The sequence below is a fragment of the Metarhizium acridum genome, assembly GCF_019434415.1.
Source record: "Metarhizium acridum strain ARSEF 324 chromosome Unknown scaffold_29, whole genome shotgun sequence".
Taxonomy (NCBI): Eukaryota; Fungi; Ascomycota; class Sordariomycetes; order Hypocreales; family Clavicipitaceae; genus Metarhizium; species Metarhizium acridum.
Window position 1 is genome coordinate 1331318 of NW_027094017.1, and position 22041 is coordinate 1353358.

Genomic DNA, 22041 nt, shown 5'->3' on the forward strand with positions numbered 1-22041 from the left:
GCGCTATTCTTGTCTTGGTGTGCTGCGGCTTCCAAAGGTTTCTCTTCTCCTTCGATGCCAAGCATGCCGTGTCTTGGCATGTAAGTGGTGTTGCTGAGCACCGGGTCGCCGAGTCACGTGGCCCCGCCAGCACCGAATGCCCGCCCCGAACGGCAGAGACTGTGCCTCCCCCGGTGGCGCAGCCGGCAAGTCCGATACCACTCCGGCGTGGTGCAATCGTGGTGCGATCGTGGAGGCATACAGGTTGGCCAGCCGTGGTTCACAAAGCCCATCGGAAGTAGCCAAGACTTCCGATGCCGGTTAGTATGATAAAGATCGATACGATACGCCACGTGGGCAGCTTAAACGTGGGTTGACGCGAGGCTGACTTTGCTCGGGTGTGGCAAGACAGTTTCTTCAGGCAGTGCTGCGTACCATGGTTTGGAACATGTGCATTGTACGAACCCTAGTACTATGACTTGGCACCTTTGCGAATTGAGACATGGCACATTTCTTGGAACGCTGGGCTACCTTGATGAGAACGGATATCCATAACGCAGTAAGGCCTGGCTCCTGTCCGTTACGAGTCTAGGACGCCAAATTCATTCCACAGATGTGCGGTTTCCTTACAACCTAACCAAATGACGAGTGAAAAGGAAAAGAAGAAAAAAAAACAAAATATCTACACGTACCCACAATGTAGCAACGTCTATGTACAACAACAATATAATACAAAATTCCAACAGAACCCTCCCACACATCCTATTGTTACCCAGTCATGCCAAAAAAAAAAAGTCATTACGAATTAAACTCCTGAATACTCCAAGCAAGTCACACAGCTTCCTTGCGTCAATGATACTCAATGATTCTCCCTCAATTATAGAGAAGCAACCAAAATACTGGCAATGACGCCAAGAATAAGAGACCCCACGGTAGGTTCCAGCAATGCAGCCTTGGAGCTCTCCGGAGTAACACCAGTGGCTCCAAAGCCAAGATACCAGGATCCAATGTCAGTCAGCTTGCCGCTCTTATCGAGGAATGCCGCATTAGCGCCAACATTAGAATTAGTGGAGCGGAATGCACCAAAGTAAGAGTAGCGACCGATGCTGTCGAGCTTGTCGAAGTAGTCAATGGTCTGGTTGTAGAACTCTTGGGTTGGCTTGAGATCCTGGTGGGCGTACGCGTATTCTGTTATCCAGATTGATTTATTAGGCCAACTACACGCGGAGGTCAGCCGAAACTTCTTCTTGCGATGGCATCGTCAATATTAAATGATTGGAATCATGAACTTACGTTGCCTCACGTTCGCCAATGTGCGATGCCAAGCCAGCAAAGTTATCGTACCAGTGAACCGGCAAGAAATCCCAGGTGCAATTCTTCTTGTCCTTTCCGGTGCTGACCAACTCGGAGCAATTACCCAAGAACTGCTTGAGCCAAGGCAGACTGTCCCATCCTCCAGTGCATGCCGGCAGGCCAAGCTTCACTCCCATCTTGCCAAGAGGTTCAAAGTTGGCGACCCATGCGAGGGCCGCATCTACGGGCTTGATGTTGCTGCCTCCATATGCGGAGCTCGTGTCCGGTTCATTGAACCCCAAGACGTGCTTTATCTTGGTGCCATCATCCATGAGCTTCCTCACGTCTGTCAGGAACTTGGTGTCGTTGGGATTGGAGCCGATGCCCCACATCATGGGAATAAACTCGAATTGATCCTGTGATAGGCTGGAATAGGCTGGTGATGGCGTGCTCTGGTAGTTGTAGTACCATATCAGATCGCTGCCTGACTGCACCCAGAGCTTGTTATCCCCAGCATGCTCGGCATTGGGCGTGAAGACGAGGCCACGCTTGGACGAGGCAGCGGAGCAGATCTCGACCAAGGGGATAATTTGTGCCAGCCACGATGAAGTCCTCATTACGGATGTGATGCGAATGAGGAACAGCTCGGAGTCAAGCGTCGATGAATGAAGGCGAAACGAAAAACCAAAACAGGCGATTTAATGAACTGGCCCTGGAATTGCGTTGGCATCAGGCGCGCGAGGTTATCGTCAGCCCTATTGTCGCAGTTTTTCTCGGTGTTTCTTTTCAAGCGCAACGCGGATCAATGGTGTTGCGCCGAAATGACAGCGCCTACGACGGAACCCAAATCAAAAAGAACGAGGAACAAACAAGAAAAAATTGGTGAAATCGAGCGGGAAACGACAGAGGACCGGCACAATTACTCAGTCACCGAAATGAATGATGGTAGTGACAAGAAAGGAGGAAGAGCGCACTGCGACCAATTTTTATCTACAGTTTTGGCGACGTACATCAAAGCGTTGAGCCTACTGCCCTGTCTCGATGCAAAGTTGGCGCTACGCAGGCAACCAGCGGCTGAGGATCAAACAAATATTGGACAAGGGGTCCAACCCGTCTTTGCCATGATACGAGCTTCGAGATCTGAGCCCTGGTCCACCAAGTCCACCACCAGCGGCTTGGCACAAGCAACCGCCCCTAGCTACAGGTACTCTGGGCACACCAAGCCGGGCGAGGTCGCAGAGGTAACCGTGGATAGCGAGGCCGGTGGCTGCAGAACAAAGACAGTTTGTGTCCAGTCCATATTGCTTCTGGTGAGTAAGGGCTAAATGTGGTGTGGTTGGCTAGCCTGAGCGAAAGATCAGGGGATATGCTGACGCCAAACCCGGTGAGGCAACATTGAACGCTATTTCGGGCAGCTCGGCAGCCTGGACCACCTTGTCACGGTTCAGATGTGGGCGGGCAATTCTTCAGCAAGATGCAACCTTCTGGACCTTGGTTGGTTGGGTTGGCCATCACCGATGCTGTGGCCTTTGTGAAGGAGAAGCGAGCAAAAATCTCACAACACGACGGTTGCAAACGATGCAGCGTGTATTTTCTTCGATGGACCTGGGTTGATCTATCCTCGAGGTGAGCGCTTGACTCGGCGCGGCATGTTGTTGGATCCGTCTTGAAAGGTCGTCGGCAATGGGACATGAGAGTACTCGAGGTGCAATTGTGTGGAATTGATCTCTTCTGTGCCAAATTGCGTACTGAAATAAGTGTCTTCATTCCGACCTGGGAAGTGTTGCAGGCTTGCACCTGCCATTCAAGTGGTTAGAAATACTCCGCCCGTTCCCTCCTTCCCCGGATAGTGGTCCAAACTTCCACCGGAACCAGCCACCGGCAGCTGGTGGCGAGCTGTAACTGGTAGGTACTAGTTACTACCTACCTGGAGGCAGGCTAGGTAGTAAGCATTTCCGTATGCCGTCACTGGCCTGTCGGTATGTACATTGCCTCGGCTCAACCCCACAATCGAGCTCCCTCGGCCCTGTACGGTTAACAACATTCAATGTTCCAGTTTCCACATAAACGGGCCCTCGGCCACCTTTGACGCTTCTCGCATCTCAAGCTCTTTCATCAAGTTTGGACATTGCTTGGCCACAACATTCCTTACCATCCGTCTGAGTTGAGGCACTTGTATTATTCAACACAATGGCTGTCGAGCGCATCGGTTCCATCATCAAGCACCTGGCCCCGGGGTCGGCCATCAATCAGATGTAAGCATCAGTGGGCGTCTTGTGCTGCAGTCTCTCTGACATACTTGCACAGCCAGTCCAAAAATCCTGATGATATTGTCATCACTCTCGCGGTCCGAACACCGCTCACCAAGGCACGCAAGGGTGGTTTCAAGGATACGAGCCTTGAGTATATGATATACGCTCTTCTGAAGCAAGTTCGCGAGCGCAGCAACCTTGACCCTGCTCTCGTTGAAGACGTCTGCTTCGGCAATGTATGTTTTGTCGCCTCTGACTGATATGTGCAAGACAGAAAATAACATTTGTCCAAAATCAGGTCTCCGATGGTAAAGCCGCCTACAAGCTTCGTGCCGCAGCTCTTGCCGCCGGCTTCCCCAATACCGCCGGTGCGAGCACTGTCAACCGATTCTGCTCCTCTGGATTGAAAGCAATTGCCGATATTGCACACGCCATCTCGAACAACTCGATTGAGATTGGTATTGCCGGTGGTGCTGAGCTCATGTCTGCCCCAGGCGATCGTCTCGAGCAGCCATTCGACGAGACCATCCTCAAGGCAAGCCAGGATGCAGCCGACTGCATGCAGCCCATGGGCTGGACCAGCGAGAATGTCGGTCGCGACTTCAATATCCCCAGAGAGGAGCTGGACAAGTATGCCGCCGAGAGTTTCCAGCGAGCCGAGAAGGCCCAGAAGGCTGGCTGGTTCGACGACGAGATTGTTCCCATTTCAACCAAAGTCAAAGGTCCCGACGGCGAGGTGAAGGAGGTGACCCTGACCAAGGATGAGGGTATCCGACCAGGTACCACCGCAGAAGGCCTCGGAAAGGTTCGAGCTGCTTTCCCTCAGTGGGGACCTCTGACTACTGGCGGCAACGCCAGTCAGGTCACCGACGGAGCTTCTGCCGTGATCCTGATGAAGCGATCAACTGCTGTTAAGCTCGGCCAGCCCATCCTGGGCAAGTACGTCGGTTCTACCATCGCCGGCCTTGCGCCCCGCATCATGGGCATCGGACCAAGCATTGCTATTCCCAAGCTGCTTGCTATTCACAACATCGCTCTCGCTGATATTGATGTAGTCGAGCTTAACGAGGCCTTTGCTACCATGGCCGTCTACTGCCGTGACAAGCTGTCCCTTGACTGGACAAAGATGAACCCTCGTGGTGGTGCTATTGCTCTCGGCCACCCTCTGGGCACGACTGGCGCCAGACAAGTCGTGACTGGACTGAGTGAATTGAGACGCCAAAAGAAGAAGATTCTCCTTACTTCCATGTGCATTGGTACCGGTCAGGGCATGGCTGGTCTGTTCGTTAACGAGGTCGTATGATGAATTGTAAATAATTGTATATAATGAATTTTGAGCGTGACTTATTCTACTTCATGAACTTGATCACAAATCTATCCCTCACACGTATTCTATTAAGCACTCAAAGCCTGTGGCTGCGCTGAATGCAATCCTTAGTCTACAGTCTCCATAAAATGCTCCTACATATGCATTGATGTATGGCTGCTTCTCACACAACAGCTAGGGCGCTGGATGGAACGATGGGACTTGGTTCTCCTGACGGCGAGTTACAAATCTTCTACCGGAGCAAATATACTCTCTCGATGTCCGCTGACAAATTGTAACAAGCCATCATAGTGTCCTTGACTCTTATAAGCTTGGAGTACCACTATGTACAGCGAAGGGTGAATCCTAATGACAGCATCTGTCTTGAACATGCCCATCTTCCACCGACAAGCTCAGTTCCGCAGCAAGCTTGAGGCTACGTTTCACAAGGAGAGTCATGTAGAACCTAGCAATTGTTCAGCCGGCAGTGTCCAAGTGTGTATGTCCAGCATACTGCCTTCTATGGCCCTCAAAGATCGTCCAAGGCTGATCGGAGACAAAGGCGCGAGTTTCGGGGGGGGAAAGGGAGCAATAAAACTTTCTTTGGAAATCAGCCACACTGGCCCAGTCATTTTGCACATGGGGCCTTTATCATCATCATGCACTATACATTTTCCCATTGCCTCACGACATGGCACTCTCCCACCGCCCCCTTGATGACCAACACCAAGTCATCGACCGCCGACAAAAACCTCAGATAGGCAGAGACGGCGACACAATGGCGCCGGTAATTCTCGTCCCGCACCAGCGTCGTGTTCAACATTGCAGTGCGATACTTGTCATGCCACCAAGCGTAAAAGTTGCGAATGAGAGGAGCAGGCAACCTCTCTGGCAAGGGGGCACCCGTCTTGAGCGAGACTCGCACCACCCCCAACACGGCCATGACGTCCCCAATGACATGGTCGTCGACAAATCCGACTACATTGCTGAACCGGTCCTGGTACTCCTTAGGCAGTGAGCCGGATACGTCCATCAGTCGTTCGAGCGACCGATTGATGGCGAGGCACAGCTTCTGTGTTTCTTTGAGCGTATACTGGTCAAAGTGACCAAACGTCGGCTCCAACGTGAGTAGGGCGATTGGGCCGTTGAGCGAGAGCAGCGTCTCGGCGAGGTCGATGGATATTTGCTCCGCCACTGCGCTCAGGAGCCTATTCTTCTGCCCAAGGCCCCAGTGGGACAGTAGAAGCGCGTAGTGGTCTGCAAGTGTGCCCACGGTGTTGGAAAGCGTTTTGCACACATGACTTCTAGCAGAAGGGGGCTTGGGGACCAGTTGGACGATGCAGGATGCAACAAACCCCAAAAGAACGGTGACCAGACGCTTCCAGAAGGCTTCGTAGCCCACGCCCGGCAGGCCATACTGTTCAATGTGGAAGTGATCGTAGCTGAAGCCAACGACGAGGGCATACGTCGCCCCTGTCATGATGGCCGCCTGGAGAAAAGCCGGGGGCAGGAAAACGCGCCACCAGACAAGAATCAAAATCATCAGCGCAGAGATGGCAGCCAGGCCGTACGGGTTTCCGACGCCAGAACCGGACCCGATGTACCATGCTACCACGGCCATGACACCGCCAAGGACGGTTCCCAGCCCGCGAGAGACGACGGAGAATGTAAAGTCGGCCATGTACGGCAACAAGCATGTTTGGGCGCTGATGACCCCCCAGATTCCCTTCTCGCGATAGAAGAACCCGGCTGAGCTTGGGATAGCAGCAGGTATAGCCGTCGCAACAGTCACAATGACCATGCGGAGAGCATACATGCCAGCGGGATCAAAGAGCCAGCGGAACGTGGCCGCGATGGCACGCGTTGCAGCTGACCTTTTCCGAGGTCTGACGTAGTAGCCACGGCTGATGCGAAGACGCCTACGGGCCTCTTCTGCCTGGTCCTGAAGCAGCACCGGATCCGCCGTGTTATCTGGATCGTCGGCAGCATCGGTGGTTGTACCAGAGACGGGCACGGAAAACCTACCGTCCAGCAACCATCTGAACATGTAGCGCATACGTGAAGGGATCCAGATGCGGTGGGTTTTCCGGGTGGTCATCAGGTGAAGAACATTCTCGAGTAATTTTTCCATCGCAGTCGCTATGCCGATGACTCGTTCCTCGATGACCATGGACACGACTATACCGCGAAGCAGCCGCGATCCACTCTCGACTGAAGGCTTGAGGTCTCCTTTAGCATCAAAGAGGTCCTGATGAGTACCGAGTATCTTTTCTGTCGTGTTCCTGACGCAGAGGTCTCGTGAGGAGCGCAAAGCGTCCAGCTTGGTCCGGAGCTCTTGTTCTAGCTCGTCAAACGACTGTTGTGAAGGCTGGCCGATCCAGCGGCGATTATTGACCGTGTTGATGCATTTAGCAACCAACTTGATGGACTGTGAGCAGGCTTGTAGCACGTCTGCGGTCGTGTCCAAGAGAGCCGCTCTCGTTTGATCTTGTACCTCGCCGTCCTCTGGACGTCGAAGGGCATGCAACAGCTCTGAGCTTTCCCTTAATTGGTGCAAACCGATTTCGGTTTCCTCGTGATTGTTCTTCTCTTCTTCTTCGTGGTGTTTCGCCAGCCTGTCCTCCTTCTGCATCACGTTGATACGGGAAATATGAAAGTCAACCATGGAGAGGCTCGCAATCATGGCCTCTCGGACAGGTGTCTGCAACCCCTTCACATCCTCCGCGTTCCATCGACCACGAGAAAAGTCGAGCGGCAAGAAAGCAAGCTCCGGCTGCATGGCCTTGTAAAGGCCCGCGGTTTTGGCCTTTGCCTCTAGTAGCTCCCCCAGGTGTAAGTCTTGGTCACCAAGGCGGCGTCTCGTCGCCTGAAGAGCGATTTCCTGAAGAAGCACCAGCTTCTCCATCTTTTCCAGAACGGCGTAAGAAGTCGACTGTGGGAAGAAGAGCAAACAGCATGCCGAGCCTAAGGCGACTCCAACGGCAGCTGGCTTGACCAGAATCGTGCCAAGTTGCGCCTGAAACTGGGGAACCGTCGGCCCAAAGATTAGGAAGATGTCTATATTTATGATGCCGAATAGCTGCAGCAAGACAAACTTCACGTTCTTCATGCGCAACCGACACAAGGCGTATATGAAGACGCAGGACATGACGTAAAAGACAGCCGTAACGCGAGCATCGAGCATAAATCCCTCGTGTACCAGTACCAGCGCTTCCCGCGAGACGGGCTGACCAGTCTGCTTAGCCTGCGCGACGGCTGCTTGTTGAAGTGCGAGTAAGGACTGCTGGGTCTCAGAGTCCGGACGCGCAGCCAGAGCAGCCTTCATCGTCAAGAGACCCCATAGCCAGCCAAAGCACATGCCCAGAAGCAGAGAAAAAGAGGCCAGGACATAGACCAAGAGTATGCTTGCTGGTGGCACGGCGATAAGAATCAACAGGGCGAAAAAAGCAGCCACTCCAAGGTTTGTCAGAGATGGCTGGATGAGCATGAGCAACGAACTGACCCATGCTGCTACCCAGCAGCGGAAAACGATTTTGACATCATGAATGTTGAAGTGGTTCAACCACGGGGGCAACTTCCACTGTCGCCGGCTTGGCCGGCTTGCAGCCGCATCTGGGCCCTCTGTCATGTTGAAGGCGCGTTTTGTCGCGAACTCGAAGACGGAGCAGCTAGAGCAAAGTCAGTCAGCAGGACGAAGGTCGATAGAGACTGAAGCTACAAATATGGCACAGTGCTCTAGAGTCGCAAGACATTGAAATTCGACTGCGCTAGTGTTTAGCTCGCCATACTGGCGGAAATTGCAACGCAACGGTTCCGGGACCGGGTCTGCCGGATGCAACGGGACGGCCATTGGTATGCCCGTCCTGCCATCAGGAGCCATGCTGTACTTCGTATAAAGGCCTGTGTTCTTGAAGATGGTTGACGGCGCCGTAGCAAGGCAATGGTGGCACGGTGGCTTTGGTGGCAACCAGGGAGAGCAGTTCCAAGTCAATGGCTGAGAGAAATGGACTGCTCCCGTAACTCAACTGCCGGAACCAATGACGGGCGTTTGGGGGCCATTTCTTTTCTACCCTGCTAGCCCTCCAAGTATTGCCTTGGACGTCCGTAAGCTCGTCTTCACAAGTTAATCCGCTGGTCATGTTCTGCCCGTCTTCATCTCCCTAGTCGTTTGGAGATATCCTGCTCAAATCCACAGCAATCTGCGTCGCAAACGCATATGGTTTGTCGAAACATACATCCCAATCTGTCTCTCCCAATGCCCAAAATCTTTCCAGTACGCTTTTGGCCGCCAGCGGCACATAGGAACCGAGATGACAACTCAGTTCTGCCAATTGTTTTTCGATGAAAATTTTCAATGCCAAATCACCGCGCGACGCTTCAACGCCAAGAACAATGAGTGGCCATAACAGAAATCGCTTCAGACTAAGGTTGGCTACTGTGCTCTCGAGAAGAGACTTCAACTGCTGCGTATGCGTGACACAGCGATTCCTCAATGACAGGTTTCTGGGGAGGACTGACGAGCTTTGTAGTGACAATATGCAGTATATTGCCGCAGCCAACTTGTAGATTGCCCCCAAGGTCAGCCAGTTGTTTATTGCCGCGGGTTTAGAACTTGCCCACTGCGTAGGCGAGTATTCTTCAATTCGCGCCAGTATTTCATACGCTTCTATCGAAAACTCTCCTGAGACTTGCCGCTCTGCCGCGCGCATTCGAAGACTATTCATCCTTATAATCTCCGCGAACAGTGGCGGAGGACACATCTGAAAGCTAAATGTCGCCCCTTGATAGTGCCGAATCATGTACTCGAGCTCTTTGACGTGGTTGTCCGTCATGGCAATGTCATGCGCAGGGCATGTGGTGTTCCCCAGCACCGAAACCCTGTGCCAAGTTAACTTTCGGCCCCAATGTTGTTCAGCTTGTTGGCATACCCTAAGAAACAAAGAAGGAGAGAATCCAATCTCTTCGATTTGGCTAGTATCTTTATTCCGCCACGTAGCGTGATTAGTCTCTGGATAGCTTCTAGATGGCATCTCCAGTTTGACGAAGCCCCATGTTGAACCTGGCGAATAATTAGCGTAGCCATAACGAATCTGGCAATATCATGGCTGACATCAATGAGCAAGAGCATGACAACTCCAGCAATAAACACGTCACTTATGTGTCTGCCTCCATCGGATGCGTCCTCTCTCAGGGATCGAATGATAACTCCTCTGTACTGGTAGAAGGCTTGAGCTAAGGCGCCATGATTGGGATCCAGCCCTAGTCGATTTATTCGATGGGAGAGGGTCGTGCAGACCAAGGTGAGACGCAGGTAGTCCGGAAACATGGTACCGGCCTTGATGTGCCTTTCCGATATGGCGTATACAAAAGGATTCGATCCCAGCTGCTCCATGGGGACCAGATCATAGTATATGCAACCATTAACTAGGAACAGCATTAGCATTGTTCAGCCATGGGTGATCTGGGTCATGTACAATATCCAACAGCTTCGCTTAAGGCGCAGAGATCAGTTTTCATTCGATGTCTCGAAATTCCTGTAACCTGGCCTTCACACGGCTTGATCGCGTGGTTCTGGTGTCGAGCTTTGGTGGACTCCTCGTCGGTAGCGACTACGGTCCTCTTGGACCTCTTGTTTCGCGACTTTACCCGTCCGATATCGAGCCATCTTAATCTTGCGGGTTTGATATCACCGTACCCTGGGCATATGGTACCAGATGCGACACACCTCTTGCAATCGGGTTGTGCCGAGTCGCACACGAGACAGCGTCGGCGACACTCCCAGCAATGGCGTTTCCGATCAGCCACCACGTCCGACATGGTAGATAGCAATGACCATGGGAGAAGATCGGTGTCTATCCAGAGAGCTACCTAAGCAGAAAATACTACCGGGTTAAACAGAATGGAAATGATGACTGATATTGATTCGGGTTTGAGTTTGTTGGGTACATTGTGGGTACGAAGGATGTCAAGGTCTGATACGTCAGCACAAACCATCTTCAGGTAACACAACTTAAGGCTGACGGGTGATCGGTAATAATTGCGACATGGACAGCCCCTGAGCTAGGATTGTAAGCTCTGAGCACAGATCTGAATGTGTGCAGTGCTAAATTAACCAAGCTCCCTTTATTTTCCTCTACGTGAAGACATTCTGGAAAAGGAGAAACATAGCTTCGCAGCTCTTGGCTAGTTCAACGACTGAAATAAGACGTATGATTTGTGTGCAGCCGCATAAAATGTAAGCGCCCTCATCCGCCGTGCGGGTGCTCAGAATGCCGAAATCACAGGGTTCCCAGGGATTGTAATCCACAGCTATCCGGGCTGGTTTGAAGTGTTGCCCTACACACTGATCACGCTACATCGTTCTTCTTGGAACTTTTAACGAATAGGCTAAGACCCTTGGTCCTGAAACAATGACAATTGAAGACGGTGAGCAGCGAGCAAATACCACAGGCACATCGTTGAAATCCAAAGGTTTTCTTTGGGCCAGATAGCTTCATCTTACACAAGTCTGAGAAATATGTGCCTACAGTTGGCGAGAGGCTTGTCCATGCTCCCGGTCAGATTGGCTGTAAAGCCTCTGCTCTTACTGACTTTGGGCGTGTCTTATCTTCGGAGAGAATGGGATCCTGTAGTCTACCCTGCTGTTCATATTGCAAGTTTGCCTGGTCATTTTGCAAAAGCTATGAATTTGGATGATGCAATTGATGTGTATGGGTCTGCTGCGCTAAGTTCGGCGGCATGTTTCGTAGTCCATGCTGTAGACGTTATCGGCGGCGATGTCACTGAGGTATGTGGACTTACTTTGAGAAGACGATATTATTTTGGGGGGTAGAAGCATCAACAGGCTAGGGCATATGTGACGGATCCTGGGGGGATGGTCAAGATAAAGCATGGACGGACTGGTCAGTGAAGTAGTCAATCAGGGGAAGTGTTGCAGCTTAGCTAGTTAAATTTATTAGGAATATCCTGAGCATTATAATCGGGAATATATCGCGAGAGGGTGTCCAAGATATCGTGTACCGACTTGTTAAGGCATGGCTGGTGCCGATGCCGATGCAGATGAGAGGTCCTGCAGGAATGGAAGATTAACAGGTGGGGTATGAAAGAAGAAGAAGAACAGGCCGTTTGTATAACATTTCAGCTCCGAATGCAAGGAACACTTGGTGATGTTGTCTTGCGTGTTACTGACACATTTTCCGACAATGCACTCCTGCGCTGTCACATCATACCACCCACGTGGGAGAGGATCATTAGCTCCCGCGTACTTCCGCGACCAATGACGCCCAATGAACAGGCGGCTGACCACGATTTGTGTAACTCCGCTTCTGGTTCTGTCGGGGTTTGTCGTGGTGGTTGTGTTTAAGATGGTGTCGCGGCCTGGCTGCCAGGCTTGTCTCCATATGCAACCGATCATTTTTTGGCATCCCATGATTGCTTAAATTCCTGGTCGGGGTTCTGACCTTGTTGCATGGCAAATATATAATAAGCGGCGTAGGACTCCATCTCTTGTGACGTGGGCATGTATGTTGGTGAAGTCCAGATCGGTAGAGCATACAGAGTCTGATTTCTGGGTGCACGTGCTGCCTTCTCCGGGGCAGTTCGTTCGCGCCTTCCATTCTTGGGCCTCAACGGTTTCCCTGCCGACTTGTCGTCGTTCGGTTAGTGATGCCGTGGTTCTTAGTGGCTGCAGCGGTCGCTTGACTCTGGCCAGCCCCGCTATTCTCGGAGTCTCCATGCGTTCAGTGACATCCTGTGCCCAAGGAACAAGGGACGTGCGGGCCGAAATTCGGATCGTATAAAAGTAGGTCAAGCCCCTTCGCGACCAACATATTGCGTCGTCCCTTGGTCCCTTTTGCTGACGCATCCCGGGTTGAGTTTCGTTTGATGATGCGCATCATTCACTCCCCTCATTTCTGACCCTGCATTGATCCCTTCTCTCGCGTCCAGATCGCTCGATTGCATGCTGTTGTGCCCTTCACTACTTTCGATGCATCAGGTACAGGGGTTGCACACATCGTACCCACCACTTTGGAAAGCCGTTTGAGCGCATCACGATAGTGCCCGGCCGCTCGCCTGCTCGCCTGCTCGCCTGCGATCTTGCCTCGGCCGCCAAGGCCAGTATAATCCGTCTTGTGTGCACATGATGGGGCGTCCCTCTCACCATCGTGCGGACTCGTCCTCCAGCAAGAGCCACCGGCCAGCCCAGCCAAGCTCGCTACGTCAGAGCCACGCAGCTTCGAGTCGAGACAGTAGTCAGGACAGCGGCCCGGCATTTAGACAAGCAGTCCCGTCTAGGGATGACGCTGCTCGTGGCGACGCCACCATTGGCGGCAATACAGACGAGTCCACGCCTTTGATTCCCGACGGCGGAAGTACCGAACGCAGACGATCGAGCGCCGTTCACCCTGGAGTTTGCAACCACGGCACGTTTAGCCCTCGACCCATGACCCCGGACGAGGCATTTCCCATTACTAGGGACGATATCGTCACCACGGGGCCTGACGGACTGTTTGACAATTCCTCGTTCCAAGCATCAATCGAAGAGGGCTGGAAGAAATGGTTTAGCGGGAGAATTCGGACCAAGAGGATGGGCGAGACTAGGGAGCTCGCCCATCGAGCTGGGTTTAGAGATACGCCCTTGATGTGAATTTTTGCAAATGCCCACACACTCTTATTTGGCTTGCTAATAGTGTCGATAGGTATCTGTCCTACTACATTCCTTGCCTGAATTGGATGCGACAGTATAAATGGTCCTATCTCAAAGGCGACCTTGTGTCTGCCGTTACCATTGCGTCCTTCTATCTCCCCATGGCGCTCTCGCTCGCTTCCAACCTCGCTCATGTGCCCCCGATTCACGGCTTGTACGCCTTCGTTTTCAACCCCTTCATTTACGCCTTGCTAGGTTCATCGTCGCAGATGGTTGTCGGTCCAGAGGCTGCTGGGTCTCTGCTCGTGGGCACGGTTGTGCAGCAGAGCGTCGACAGTGGTGGCTCGACTGAGGATAACGACCTCGTTCATGCCCAGATCTGTGGAGTTGTGGCCGGTATGGCGGGAGCTACGGTTCTGATTGCAGGAATAGCGCGATTGGGTTTCTTGGACAGCGTACTAAGCCGCCCCTTTTTACGTGGGTTTATCAGCGCCATTGGCTTTGTCATAGCCGTGGACCAGCTGATCCCCGAGCTTGGTCTGAACGATCTTGCAAGCAAAGATGGCGCAAGCCACGGCAGTACCGTTGAGAAGATTGCCTTTATTGTCGAGAACATTAGCGAGGTCCACCATCTGACGTTTGCTGTCGCCGGCATCAGCTTCCTAGTCATCATGATTTTCCGGTGAGTCTTGACATTCCTTGGTGCTATGCGGTTGTTCGGGTTGCTGACAAAAGTACAGTGAGTTCAAGAAGCGCCTTGAACCTAGATTCCCCTCGGTCGTGTTTTTACCAGATCGATTCCTGGTCGTCGTCGTTTCTGCCATTCTCTGCTGGCATTTCCGCTGGGACAAGCAAGGTGTCGAGGTCCTTGGCGCCGTCAAAGCCGCCAACGGAGGCGTTTTTGCATTTAGGTGGCCATTTAGATTAGCTCACATGAAGCACATTCGCAGTGCCATGTCGACATCATTTCTTATTGCACTGCTCGGCTTCTTTGAGTCATCCGTTGCAGCCAAGAGCTTGGGAGGCAATGACGCCATTCAAGGCATCGAATTGAGCGCGAACCGGGAAATGATTGCCCTTGGCGCTGCCAACCTCGTCGGCGCGTGTTTTATGAGTCTGCCAGCCTTCGGAGGTTATGGGAGAAGTAAGGTGAACAAGACGACTGGTGGCAAGAGCCCCGTAAGCTCGATCCTGCTGAGTCTGATTTCACTCTTGTCCATATTGTTTCTGCTCCCGTACTTTTACTTTTTGCCGGTGAGTGTGTGCGTGCTCGTCAAGGTTTTGAATCTCTCGTGTCTGACACTCGACAGAAACCTGTTCTCTGTTCCATGATCTCTGTGGTGGCTTATTCATTGATAGAGGAGGCGCCGCATGATATTGCCTTCTTCGTCACAATCCGGGGCTGGACGGAGCTTGGGCTCATGGCCATCATCTTCCTGTCGACGATTTTCTACTCTCTCACGCTCGGCATGGCTCTGGGGGTTGGCATCTCGATCCTTCTCGTCATCAAGCACAGCACACGGCCAAGAATCCAGATTCTGGGGCGCATTCCCGGGACAAATCGGTTCGAGAACGCCGAGTCTGGCGACGCATGCCTGGAGTTTGTCGAGGGCTGTCTCATTGTCAAGATTCCTGAGCCGCTTACTTTTGCCAACACTGGAGAGTTGAAGGCGCGATTGCGACGGCTAGAGCTCTATGGAACCTCAAAAGTACATCCGGCTCTTCCCCGTCTTCGGAGCCAAGAATCCAACCGAAATATCATCTTTGACATTCACGGCGTCACATCAATGGACGGCTCGGGCACGCAGGTTCTTGAGGAAATTGTACGCAACTACCGAGAACGTGGTGTTCGAATTTTCTTCTCCCGTGGCCCTAGTCGACGAGATCACCCCGTCTGGAAGCTGCTGGAACGAAGTGGCATCGTGGCATTGAGTGGAGGCGAGTCGCATTTTGTGAATGATGTGGAAGAGGCATTGCGGTGGACAGAGTATGAGGACAGCATTGGCGTTCGGAGTGGTGGCAGCGGTTGAGGTTGACAGAGGAAAGAAAGAAATGCATGGGAACGGCGCATTCTGTTTTCAGATACCAGAAGCTTGCATACGGATGGTTGAAATCTGTATTGTGTTTTTTATCACGGAGCATAGCAGAGCCACGAATAGATGTCTGAGACGACATGCATTTTGTCTGTTCTCTACACCCATACTTGGCAATGAATCACGCCTTCACTCGCTCACTCATTCACGCAATGGAGAGGCCGATGCAAACGGCCAACATCTGCCTCGTCCTCCCAGTCAGCAGCCATCCCCACCATGATTCGCCGGCTGTCATGAAATTTCCAGATGTCCCTTCAATGTTGTGCATTCCGCACGAGCCATGACCCAAGCCATGCAGCCTGCGGCCAGGGTCCCACGCCAACGCCCCGCTGGAGCCCACCCCAAGACCACACACCAGTTGGTCCTTTAGTTCCAGCCCGCAAGTTACACAGCAAAAATAAAAAAATTTTTACATGGCCCTTATAAGTTGATTGTAGTCTGCTCCCTCTCAACAATCCAGCCGGACTGCTCCGAGCGAGGTTACCAACCGAGTTCAAATTCGCCCGGTTAGCTCAATCGGTAGAGCGTGAGACTCTTAGAGTACACGAAATCTCAAGGTTGCGGGTTCGACCCCCGCATCGGGCTTTTCCTATATGTCAAAGATGCGATTGAGAATGGGGTTCCGGTGGGATCTTCTTTTTTTCTTTTTGGCGTGACTTTTGCTGTTTATTTGTGTCTGGTTTGTTTGTTTTTTCTTTTTCTCCTCGGTTGATGGGATGCTCAGCGCTTGATGGAAGGGTCTGGTTGGAAAAGACCAGACGTGACGGGCAGTGCCATCTTCTCGCGGTTGGCAGCATCCAGTGGGCCTGGCTAGTGCTCAAGACGGCTGAGTGCTCCAGTCAAGTCTGTTGACGGTCAATTGATTTTCTCGACAGACCAGTCCAATGTCAGCTTACCTAAGCTTAGGATTTACGCCTACCGAAGTGGACGCGACACAAATTGGAGGGAAAAGTGTCGACGACTCCTCGTTTTGATAATACTCGGTGTCATTCAGCTTGCCGCTATTTTTTCCATTGTCAAGTGCGCTACTCTACGATTCTGGTCAGGATGGATGCAACAGCTTGGATGGCAGAGATGCAACGGACTGGCGTGTATCGATTTTCCTTGGTTGGAAATCTGACGCCTGCAAGCCAGAAACGGGCATCTTGATCAATCAATCAGCATCTACGATTGAAATTCTAAACCGCTGGCCTCTCCAGCAAGTGACGTCTGGTGGCACTGATCGTGAACCTGTCAGATGTCGATCCCGAATCCCGACTGCAATTCCATGTTGGCAGGGTGAATACGTGTCTGGCCGTCGAGTAGATACATGACAACATTGGTCCGAGGGAGAAAGGCCCTCCGCAAAACAGTGCAATGAATATAAATCTTGATGAACATTCCAATTTATTATAGAATTTTGTTTTGTTCACCACGAGGCTTGGGGGGTGACGTATGTGCACAGGCAGCATAGCGACCGTGTCGTCTTGGACCGCGTGTTTTTGGCTTTCGTAGACGATAGACTTTGTATCGAGACTCAAACGTGGAGAGAAGAGCGGCCGTTTGAGCATGCCATTCCTATCCCCGATTCATTCACCTTTGGGGATAAAGCCTGCGCTTGGTATTTGGCGAATAGCGTCTTTCCTCGGGAGGGAGACGTGTGGCTTGAAGCTTCAATTAAATACTCCAGACGGCGACTGACTAGAAGACGATTTCACTTTATTCAAAGTTTTCATCATGAAAAGTAAGTTTCCAGAAGCTGTTGGTACCCGCATAATTTGGCTTTTTTATTCCTGTTGCGTGGCAACAGCAACAGATGGGAAAAGTAGACTGAACAGTTCTCACATGGCACACAGATTGTACCATGTCTTTGGGCTTTTCTCTGCGTGTTTCACGTAGACTTGGACGCTCAGAACACCACTGCTAGCTCGCAAGTCGGAATTGACGCTCGCAGTGCCGATCCGGCCCGTGACACTATTCACTTGGCAAACTACGTAGATACTAACCTTGGGAGTCTTTGCTTGCGCTACTGTATGTTATTACATCACTTTTTCAATATTCAAACGTGTAATAATACAAGAGTCTCGATTAGCACTTGTCCAGCGCAAGTGCCGTAGAATCGTCCATCTAAAGCCGAGGAGAAAAGGACGAGACCAAGTACGCGGCGATGTAGTATGTAGTTGCTACGCAGGTACCTTGCGGCCAAGTAAATTTAACTTGCACACATTCCACAGCCCTCCGCATATCCCGTGATAGGGTGGATTACCAACGGTAAATGGACCTACATCAGAGTGAGTTGGGTTGGTAAAGCCAGTATTAAGCCTGCGTAGCAATTTTTCAAACTTTACAAAAACAGTGGGGAAATATAAAGTTAATGTAGCATTTCCTTGTTGAATCTATCATATAGTCTGTTATAAATACAACTCCTGTGCTCGTATTTAAAAAAATATATATACGTATAAATAAGAGCCGTATTCGACATGTAAAATCATCTCCACTGCTAATACGATATACGATTACTCAAGTAAACGCCAGGATGAAGTACTCTGTGCTCTCTCTTGCCGCCTTGCTCACGGCATCCTCCCTGGCTTTCCCAGGATACTACTGGGGGTGGCGACAGGGCGAGGCCGGTGACGCCATTGTCATGAATCACATGAACATCGCCGTCGACGTGGACAAAGTAACGCCGTCGCAGCTTTTCCGCCAGGTCAAAGCGACAGGAGAGCAAGTTTACTACATTGAGGCGGGGGGCGCGGCCAGAATCCCGGGAGGGCCAGTCGCGGACCTGAAAATCAACAGGCAGGTGGAAGTGAGCTACGTTGGTGGTGATGGCGGCACCTTCAACTACGCCATCAAGCCCCTCGATCACTTCCCCGGAGTCGTCGAGGTCACGCCTGATGGGTGTGAGCCTCTGGTCTGGCACCCTGGCGACCCGGAGACGCGTCAAGTTACATGCCCCGAGGGCACTGAACTCCCCATCAGACTGTATGGACCGTTCCAGGCTGGCTGGTATTAAAGAACATGGCGAAAAATGGCAATGGCGGCAGCTCAACCTGCCGGTGCCGCGAGAATTGCCAGGGACGGTTTGAGGATCGTCTCGTTTTGGATGAGGATATTTGATGTATAACTCTGGACAATGACCTCGAGTTTTTACTCAAGGATCTGTCCGTGTTTTCCACGTATTCTAGTTAATAACTATTAGTTATTAATACAGTCTGTGCCCGAATAAGGAAGGATTTTGATAATATTAGCTACTTTACTTCGTGTGAGGGCGTGGTTACCGTTTTGGAGGACGAGACCATGTTTGGCCTAGTGAAGAGTAGTTGTGGTAGTTGTAGCAGCGTATAAATAGTTTGTGTTTGCATTACTGTAAAAAAGGACTGCTCATAATTGCTGGCAACAATTTCATCTAGACACCAGACGGCCTCCCGGACGGTATCCATCCCGGGGGCATCGTCTTCAATAAACTTGGTCAGCTCGTAGAGATGGCCCTGCGCCTCTGCTACCAGCAGCTTCATCTTGTCTTCACCAAGGGAGTTCCCCATCTCTTCGCTCACTGCCAGCGCCACGTCGTAGTCGGCATCGCCGTTGGAAATGACGGTTTTTGCCCATGCGTAGCCTGGGTCAATGTCACCTAGCAAGCTCGATCCCACTGGTTCTTGTAAGTGTAGCAGTGGTACAGCATGCCCCGAAGATCAGCAGCGTCTCTTGTTGAATCGTCAGGGGTTTCGGGGCGAGGAGGAGACTTGTAGTCGGGGTTTCTGGAGCCGTCTGGTCCGAGTTTGTTGATATCAAAGGCAGACGGGTCGCCAGGAGGTGTTTCGCCAATGACGATTGGACCGGCGGTTATGGGCGCCATGACGGAGGCCGGGATCGGCTTGAGCGTGAGCATGGTGGACGAGTTGAGGAAGTTGTGGCGGAAGGAGTTGATGCCCTGGGCCGTCGAGGGCGAGCGGTTTGACAGGGTGAAGGACATTTTTGAAAAATATCACCGCTGCTGCCGGCAGCAATCACACGGCGTTTCTTCCCATCAGCCTGCTAGTTTCGGGCGAATTCATGAGCTGCATTGACGTCTTCCACGAGGCCCTCGGACGTGGTCCGGGGCATAAGGCGGTAGCTTGCGCTCACAAGGGGCCATTTTCTCTCCCAGCAGGTCTGGCATAGAGGTCAAGCAGGTCAAACGTCATTCATTCGCGCTCTGGATATACGTAGCCCTTGGTAAAGGGGGGTGGAAAACCAACCTGACCTAGCCACGGCGGCACTGCACTTCGTCCCCAGCCAACTAGCCCCCCAGCATGAAGGTACAGAAGAACGGGCGTGTCTGTGGGATAATTATCCACGGTAGATGTCGCAGTAAATCAGCATGCCGTGGTTGGCGAGTTCTTGAGTTGGTTTCTTCAACATGGTGCAAGTCGCCGCAAATTGGCGGGTTCCGCATCAGGTGTTGCTTTCAATCACCGACTTCTGAAGTTTAGAAAGGATGGTGTCTAGACCCAAGCACTCCTTCATCAATTTTTGAGAACAACGGCTTCCATCTTTCAGCAGCGCAAGCCACCGCAGGGGTCTTTGAGCTTCATGTCACGGCGTGAACACGAGGCGGGGATTCGTACTGCCCAACACCCCGGAGCCAGGCAACCAAGGCGCGCCCGATCGAGATGGTTCCCGTAGACACACGGAGTATGCGTGGAGTCTCGGCTCTATATGGCAGGTCGATGGAGCTGCCGAGTTGGACTGAGTATGCTTCTTCTGTAAAGGCCGTCATCTGGCCCAAGAGATGTAGCCCCGATGTTTATCGCGCAAGACTGAAAGGCCTCTAGTTTTTATGAACAGATGCTCTGTACTGTCTGTTCAGTCGTTATATTGGTATCAGTCCTACATATGGCTCGCAATGTCAAATGTCGGTGCTTGCCACGGGTCGTAGAAGCCAAAGGCGAAACATACTTCTCAACCCTAACCCTAGCTCACAACACCTTGACGAGTTTGATCTCGCTGGATCGTCCCTTCGTGACCTGCTTCATCTATCGATTAACTTTTGCCAAAAACGTATTTGCGCAGCAAGTCAGAAGGAGATAGTACGCTAACACAAGCTGCTGGTATGTGTACGCCATGCAAAAAAGACGACATGTGACATGTTCCTGTGTGACAAGGGCAGGATAGCTGGACTTGGAACAAAGAATCCAATTTAATACTCAACAATCGACTTTGGGGTATCAAAGACGCCTGAATTTCCAAGAGGTCCTGGGGGACCAGAGGTGTCTATATGTACAAAAAGTCGGCGTACGATACAGGCCAGAGGCAGCCCTCGCCTGTAGTACGACCTCGGGCTTCGAGATGGCTTGTTGTTGTGTAACCGTTGTTGGTCCAACGCCTTTCTTGTGGCCTCAACCGTGTGACTGTTGGGTGAAAATGGTGATATGTACTTCAAAGCTGTTGGTCACGATAGTTGCTTTTTCTGGAGCTCAATTCAGAGCACAGATCGAGGGTGTCGGTAGGGGTCTTTAGGGGCTCTCCAGAGTATAAAAGGGGCCAATTTCCATTTGTAGTCAACAGAGTTCTTCAAACCATCACCAATGTCATTGAATTTGCTCGATCAAGACCGCCCAAAGCCTTCCGAATATGCGCCTTTTCCACTGTGTGAATTGCTGCGAAATTTCCAACAGTGACATCCTGTCAAATACACGGATGGCAAGAATCATCATCCCAGCAACGTCCGTAATGCTTGGGAAACGGTCCTTTTCACCTCCGAGAAGACATCTGCTTCACGGGGTGCACAAGAGACTCGTCAGCCATAGACTAGGACAAGGCGACTCGATTGGTGAAGAAACTCGGGTAATCCTACAAAACGGTTAGCCAGCAAATTACTATTAACAACGTACGGAGTAATGAAAAGGCTCTTATCTTGAATTAAACCCTCCGCCTTCCAATGATCCGGTAACGCGTATACGCGGAACATTGGTTTCATGGTCTAGTTGGTCATGATTTCTCGCTAACACCGAGAAGGTCCCCGGTTCGAGCCCGGGTGAAACCACTTTTTGTCTGGCTTCGGAATATACTAACCGTTGTGTCCTTTTTTGTCCCATTTTCATTCCAATCACCACGTCGCGATGCAGGCTGTGCAGATTTGTTTTGCAAAGGGGGTTCAATTGGTGGCCGGCGTAGAGTGAATATGGCACGTTGGCAAGCAACAGAGCCGGCTGTAGCTTCCCGCTTTATTAAGTGGCTCGTCCACTTGGTCGCTGACGGGTATATGTTCAATATCAGTGATGATATATATTACAGGTGTCTCCTAGCTCTTAATTGGTTCACAAGAAAATACTCCAACAACTAATCAATAAAAGACGCCACTCACTTTTAGTATCGTGAACCTTACGGTTTGGTGTTAATGCTACCAAGCCGGCTGCAGGCCACAGGTCCGCTTCGCTTTTCCCTAGGGCAACTTGCTCGTTGACATCAGGGTCTTGTATCTTACAGTTTGACAAAACAACGCGCGCG

At 51.6% G+C, this 22041-nt stretch overlaps 9 protein-coding genes and 1 non-coding gene across 11 annotated transcripts; 4 read left to right on the forward strand and 6 right to left on the reverse strand.

Moving 5' to 3' along the window:
• Positions 1–311: 311 nt before the first annotated feature.
• J3458_004472 (uncharacterized protein) lies at positions 312–2261 on the reverse strand. The gene is made up of 2 exons (XM_007809326.2): positions 1273–2261; positions 312–1196 (listed from the first exon to the last, which is right to left on the reverse strand). The coding sequence occupies exons 1-2, from the start codon at positions 1887–1889 to the stop codon at positions 857–859; spliced, it is 957 nt and encodes a 318-aa protein (XP_007807517.1). The 5' UTR covers positions 1890–2261; the 3' UTR covers positions 312–856.
• Positions 2262–3462: 1201 nt separating this feature from the next.
• On the forward strand, positions 3463–4827 carry J3458_004473 (uncharacterized protein; the record flags this gene model as incomplete). Its single annotated transcript, XM_066118233.1, has 3 exons — positions 3463–3527; positions 3580–3760; positions 3823–4827. The coding sequence occupies 3 exons, from the start codon at positions 3463–3465 to the stop codon at positions 4825–4827; spliced, it is 1251 nt and encodes a 416-aa protein (XP_065976833.1).
• A 34-nt stretch (positions 4828–4861) lies between these two features.
• J3458_004474 (uncharacterized protein) lies at positions 4862–8597 on the reverse strand. The gene has a single exon (XM_007809324.2). It carries the CDS (start codon positions 8456–8458, stop codon positions 5495–5497), a length of 2964 nt encoding a protein of 987 aa, XP_007807515.2. The 5' UTR covers positions 8459–8597; the 3' UTR covers positions 4862–5494.
• Positions 8598–8727: 130 nt separating this feature from the next.
• On the reverse strand, positions 8728–10647 carry J3458_004475 (uncharacterized protein; the record flags this gene model as incomplete). The annotated part of the gene is made up of 3 exons (XM_007809323.2): positions 8728–9708; positions 9759–10254; positions 10305–10647. The coding sequence occupies 3 exons, from the start codon at positions 10645–10647 to the stop codon at positions 8991–8993; spliced, it is 1557 nt and encodes a 518-aa protein (XP_007807514.2). The 3' UTR covers positions 8728–8990.
• Positions 10648–11857: 1210 nt separating this feature from the next.
• J3458_004477 (uncharacterized protein) lies at positions 11858–12259 on the reverse strand (the record flags this gene model as incomplete). The annotated part of the gene is made up of 1 exon (XM_066118234.1): positions 11858–12259. One exon carries the CDS (start codon positions 12257–12259, stop codon positions 11858–11860), a length of 402 nt encoding a protein of 133 aa, XP_065976834.1.
• Positions 12260–12675: 416 nt separating this feature from the next.
• J3458_004478 (uncharacterized protein) lies at positions 12676–16532 on the forward strand. Of its 2 annotated transcripts, XM_066118235.1 has the most exons (5): positions 12676–13473; positions 13530–14159; positions 14218–14731; positions 14788–16413; positions 16477–16532. In XM_066118235.1, the coding sequence occupies exons 1-4, from the start codon at positions 12971–12973 to the stop codon at positions 15505–15507; spliced, it is 2367 nt and encodes a 788-aa protein (XP_065976835.1). In that variant the 5' UTR covers positions 12676–12970; the 3' UTR covers positions 15508–16413; positions 16477–16532. The 2 variants fall into 2 exon arrangements, with proteins under 2 accessions (XP_065976835.1, XP_065976836.1); XM_066118236.1 differs by having other exon boundaries at positions 12676–14159.
• A 1553-nt stretch (positions 16533–18085) lies between these two features.
• Positions 18086–18565, forward strand: J3458_004480 (uncharacterized protein; the record flags this gene model as incomplete). The annotated part of the gene is made up of 1 exon (XM_007809321.2): positions 18086–18565. The coding sequence occupies one exon, from the start codon at positions 18086–18088 to the stop codon at positions 18563–18565; it is 480 nt and encodes a 159-aa protein (XP_007807512.2).
• A 235-nt stretch (positions 18566–18800) lies between these two features.
• J3458_004481 (uncharacterized protein) lies at positions 18801–19094 on the reverse strand (the record flags this gene model as incomplete). The annotated part of the gene is made up of 1 exon (XM_066118237.1): positions 18801–19094. The coding sequence occupies one exon, from the start codon at positions 19092–19094 to the stop codon at positions 18801–18803; it is 294 nt and encodes a 97-aa protein (XP_065976837.1).
• An 89-nt stretch (positions 19095–19183) lies between these two features.
• On the reverse strand, positions 19184–19525 carry J3458_004482 (uncharacterized protein; the record flags this gene model as incomplete). Its single annotated transcript, XM_007809320.2, has 1 exon — positions 19184–19525. One exon carries the CDS (start codon positions 19523–19525, stop codon positions 19184–19186), a length of 342 nt encoding a protein of 113 aa, XP_007807511.2.
• Positions 19526–21503: 1978 nt separating this feature from the next.
• J3458_004483 lies at positions 21504–21577 on the forward strand. The gene has a single exon. It is a non-coding gene; the product is annotated as a tRNA-Val (tRNA).
• Positions 21578–22041: the final 464 nt, after the last annotated feature.

What these genes read in the sequence shown, in the direction of transcription:
- J3458_004474 (XM_007809324.2), bottom strand. Translation starts at nt 8,458, where the DNA reads ATGACAGAGGGCCCAGATGCGGCTGCAAGCCGGCCAAGCCGGCGACAG.
- J3458_004472 (XM_007809326.2), bottom strand. Translation starts at nt 1,889, where the DNA reads ATGAGGACTTCATCGTGGCTGGCACAAATTATCCCCTTGGTCGAGATC. An exon ending in ATTGGCGAACGTGAGGCAAC is followed by an intron (nt 1,197 to 1,272) that starts GTAAGTTCATGA and finishes CTCCGCGTGTAG; the next exon opens with TTGGCCTAATAAATCAATCT.
- J3458_004478 (XM_066118235.1), top strand. Translation starts at nt 12,971, where the DNA reads ATGATGGGGCGTCCCTCTCACCATCGTGCGGACTCGTCCTCCAGCAAG. An exon ending in TTTAGAGATACGCCCTTGAT is followed by an intron (nt 13,474 to 13,529) that starts GTGAATTTTTGC and finishes TAGTGTCGATAG; the next exon opens with GTATCTGTCCTACTACATTC. An exon ending in CGTACTTTTACTTTTTGCCG is followed by an intron (nt 14,732 to 14,787) that starts GTGAGTGTGTGC and finishes GACACTCGACAG; the next exon opens with AAACCTGTTCTCTGTTCCAT.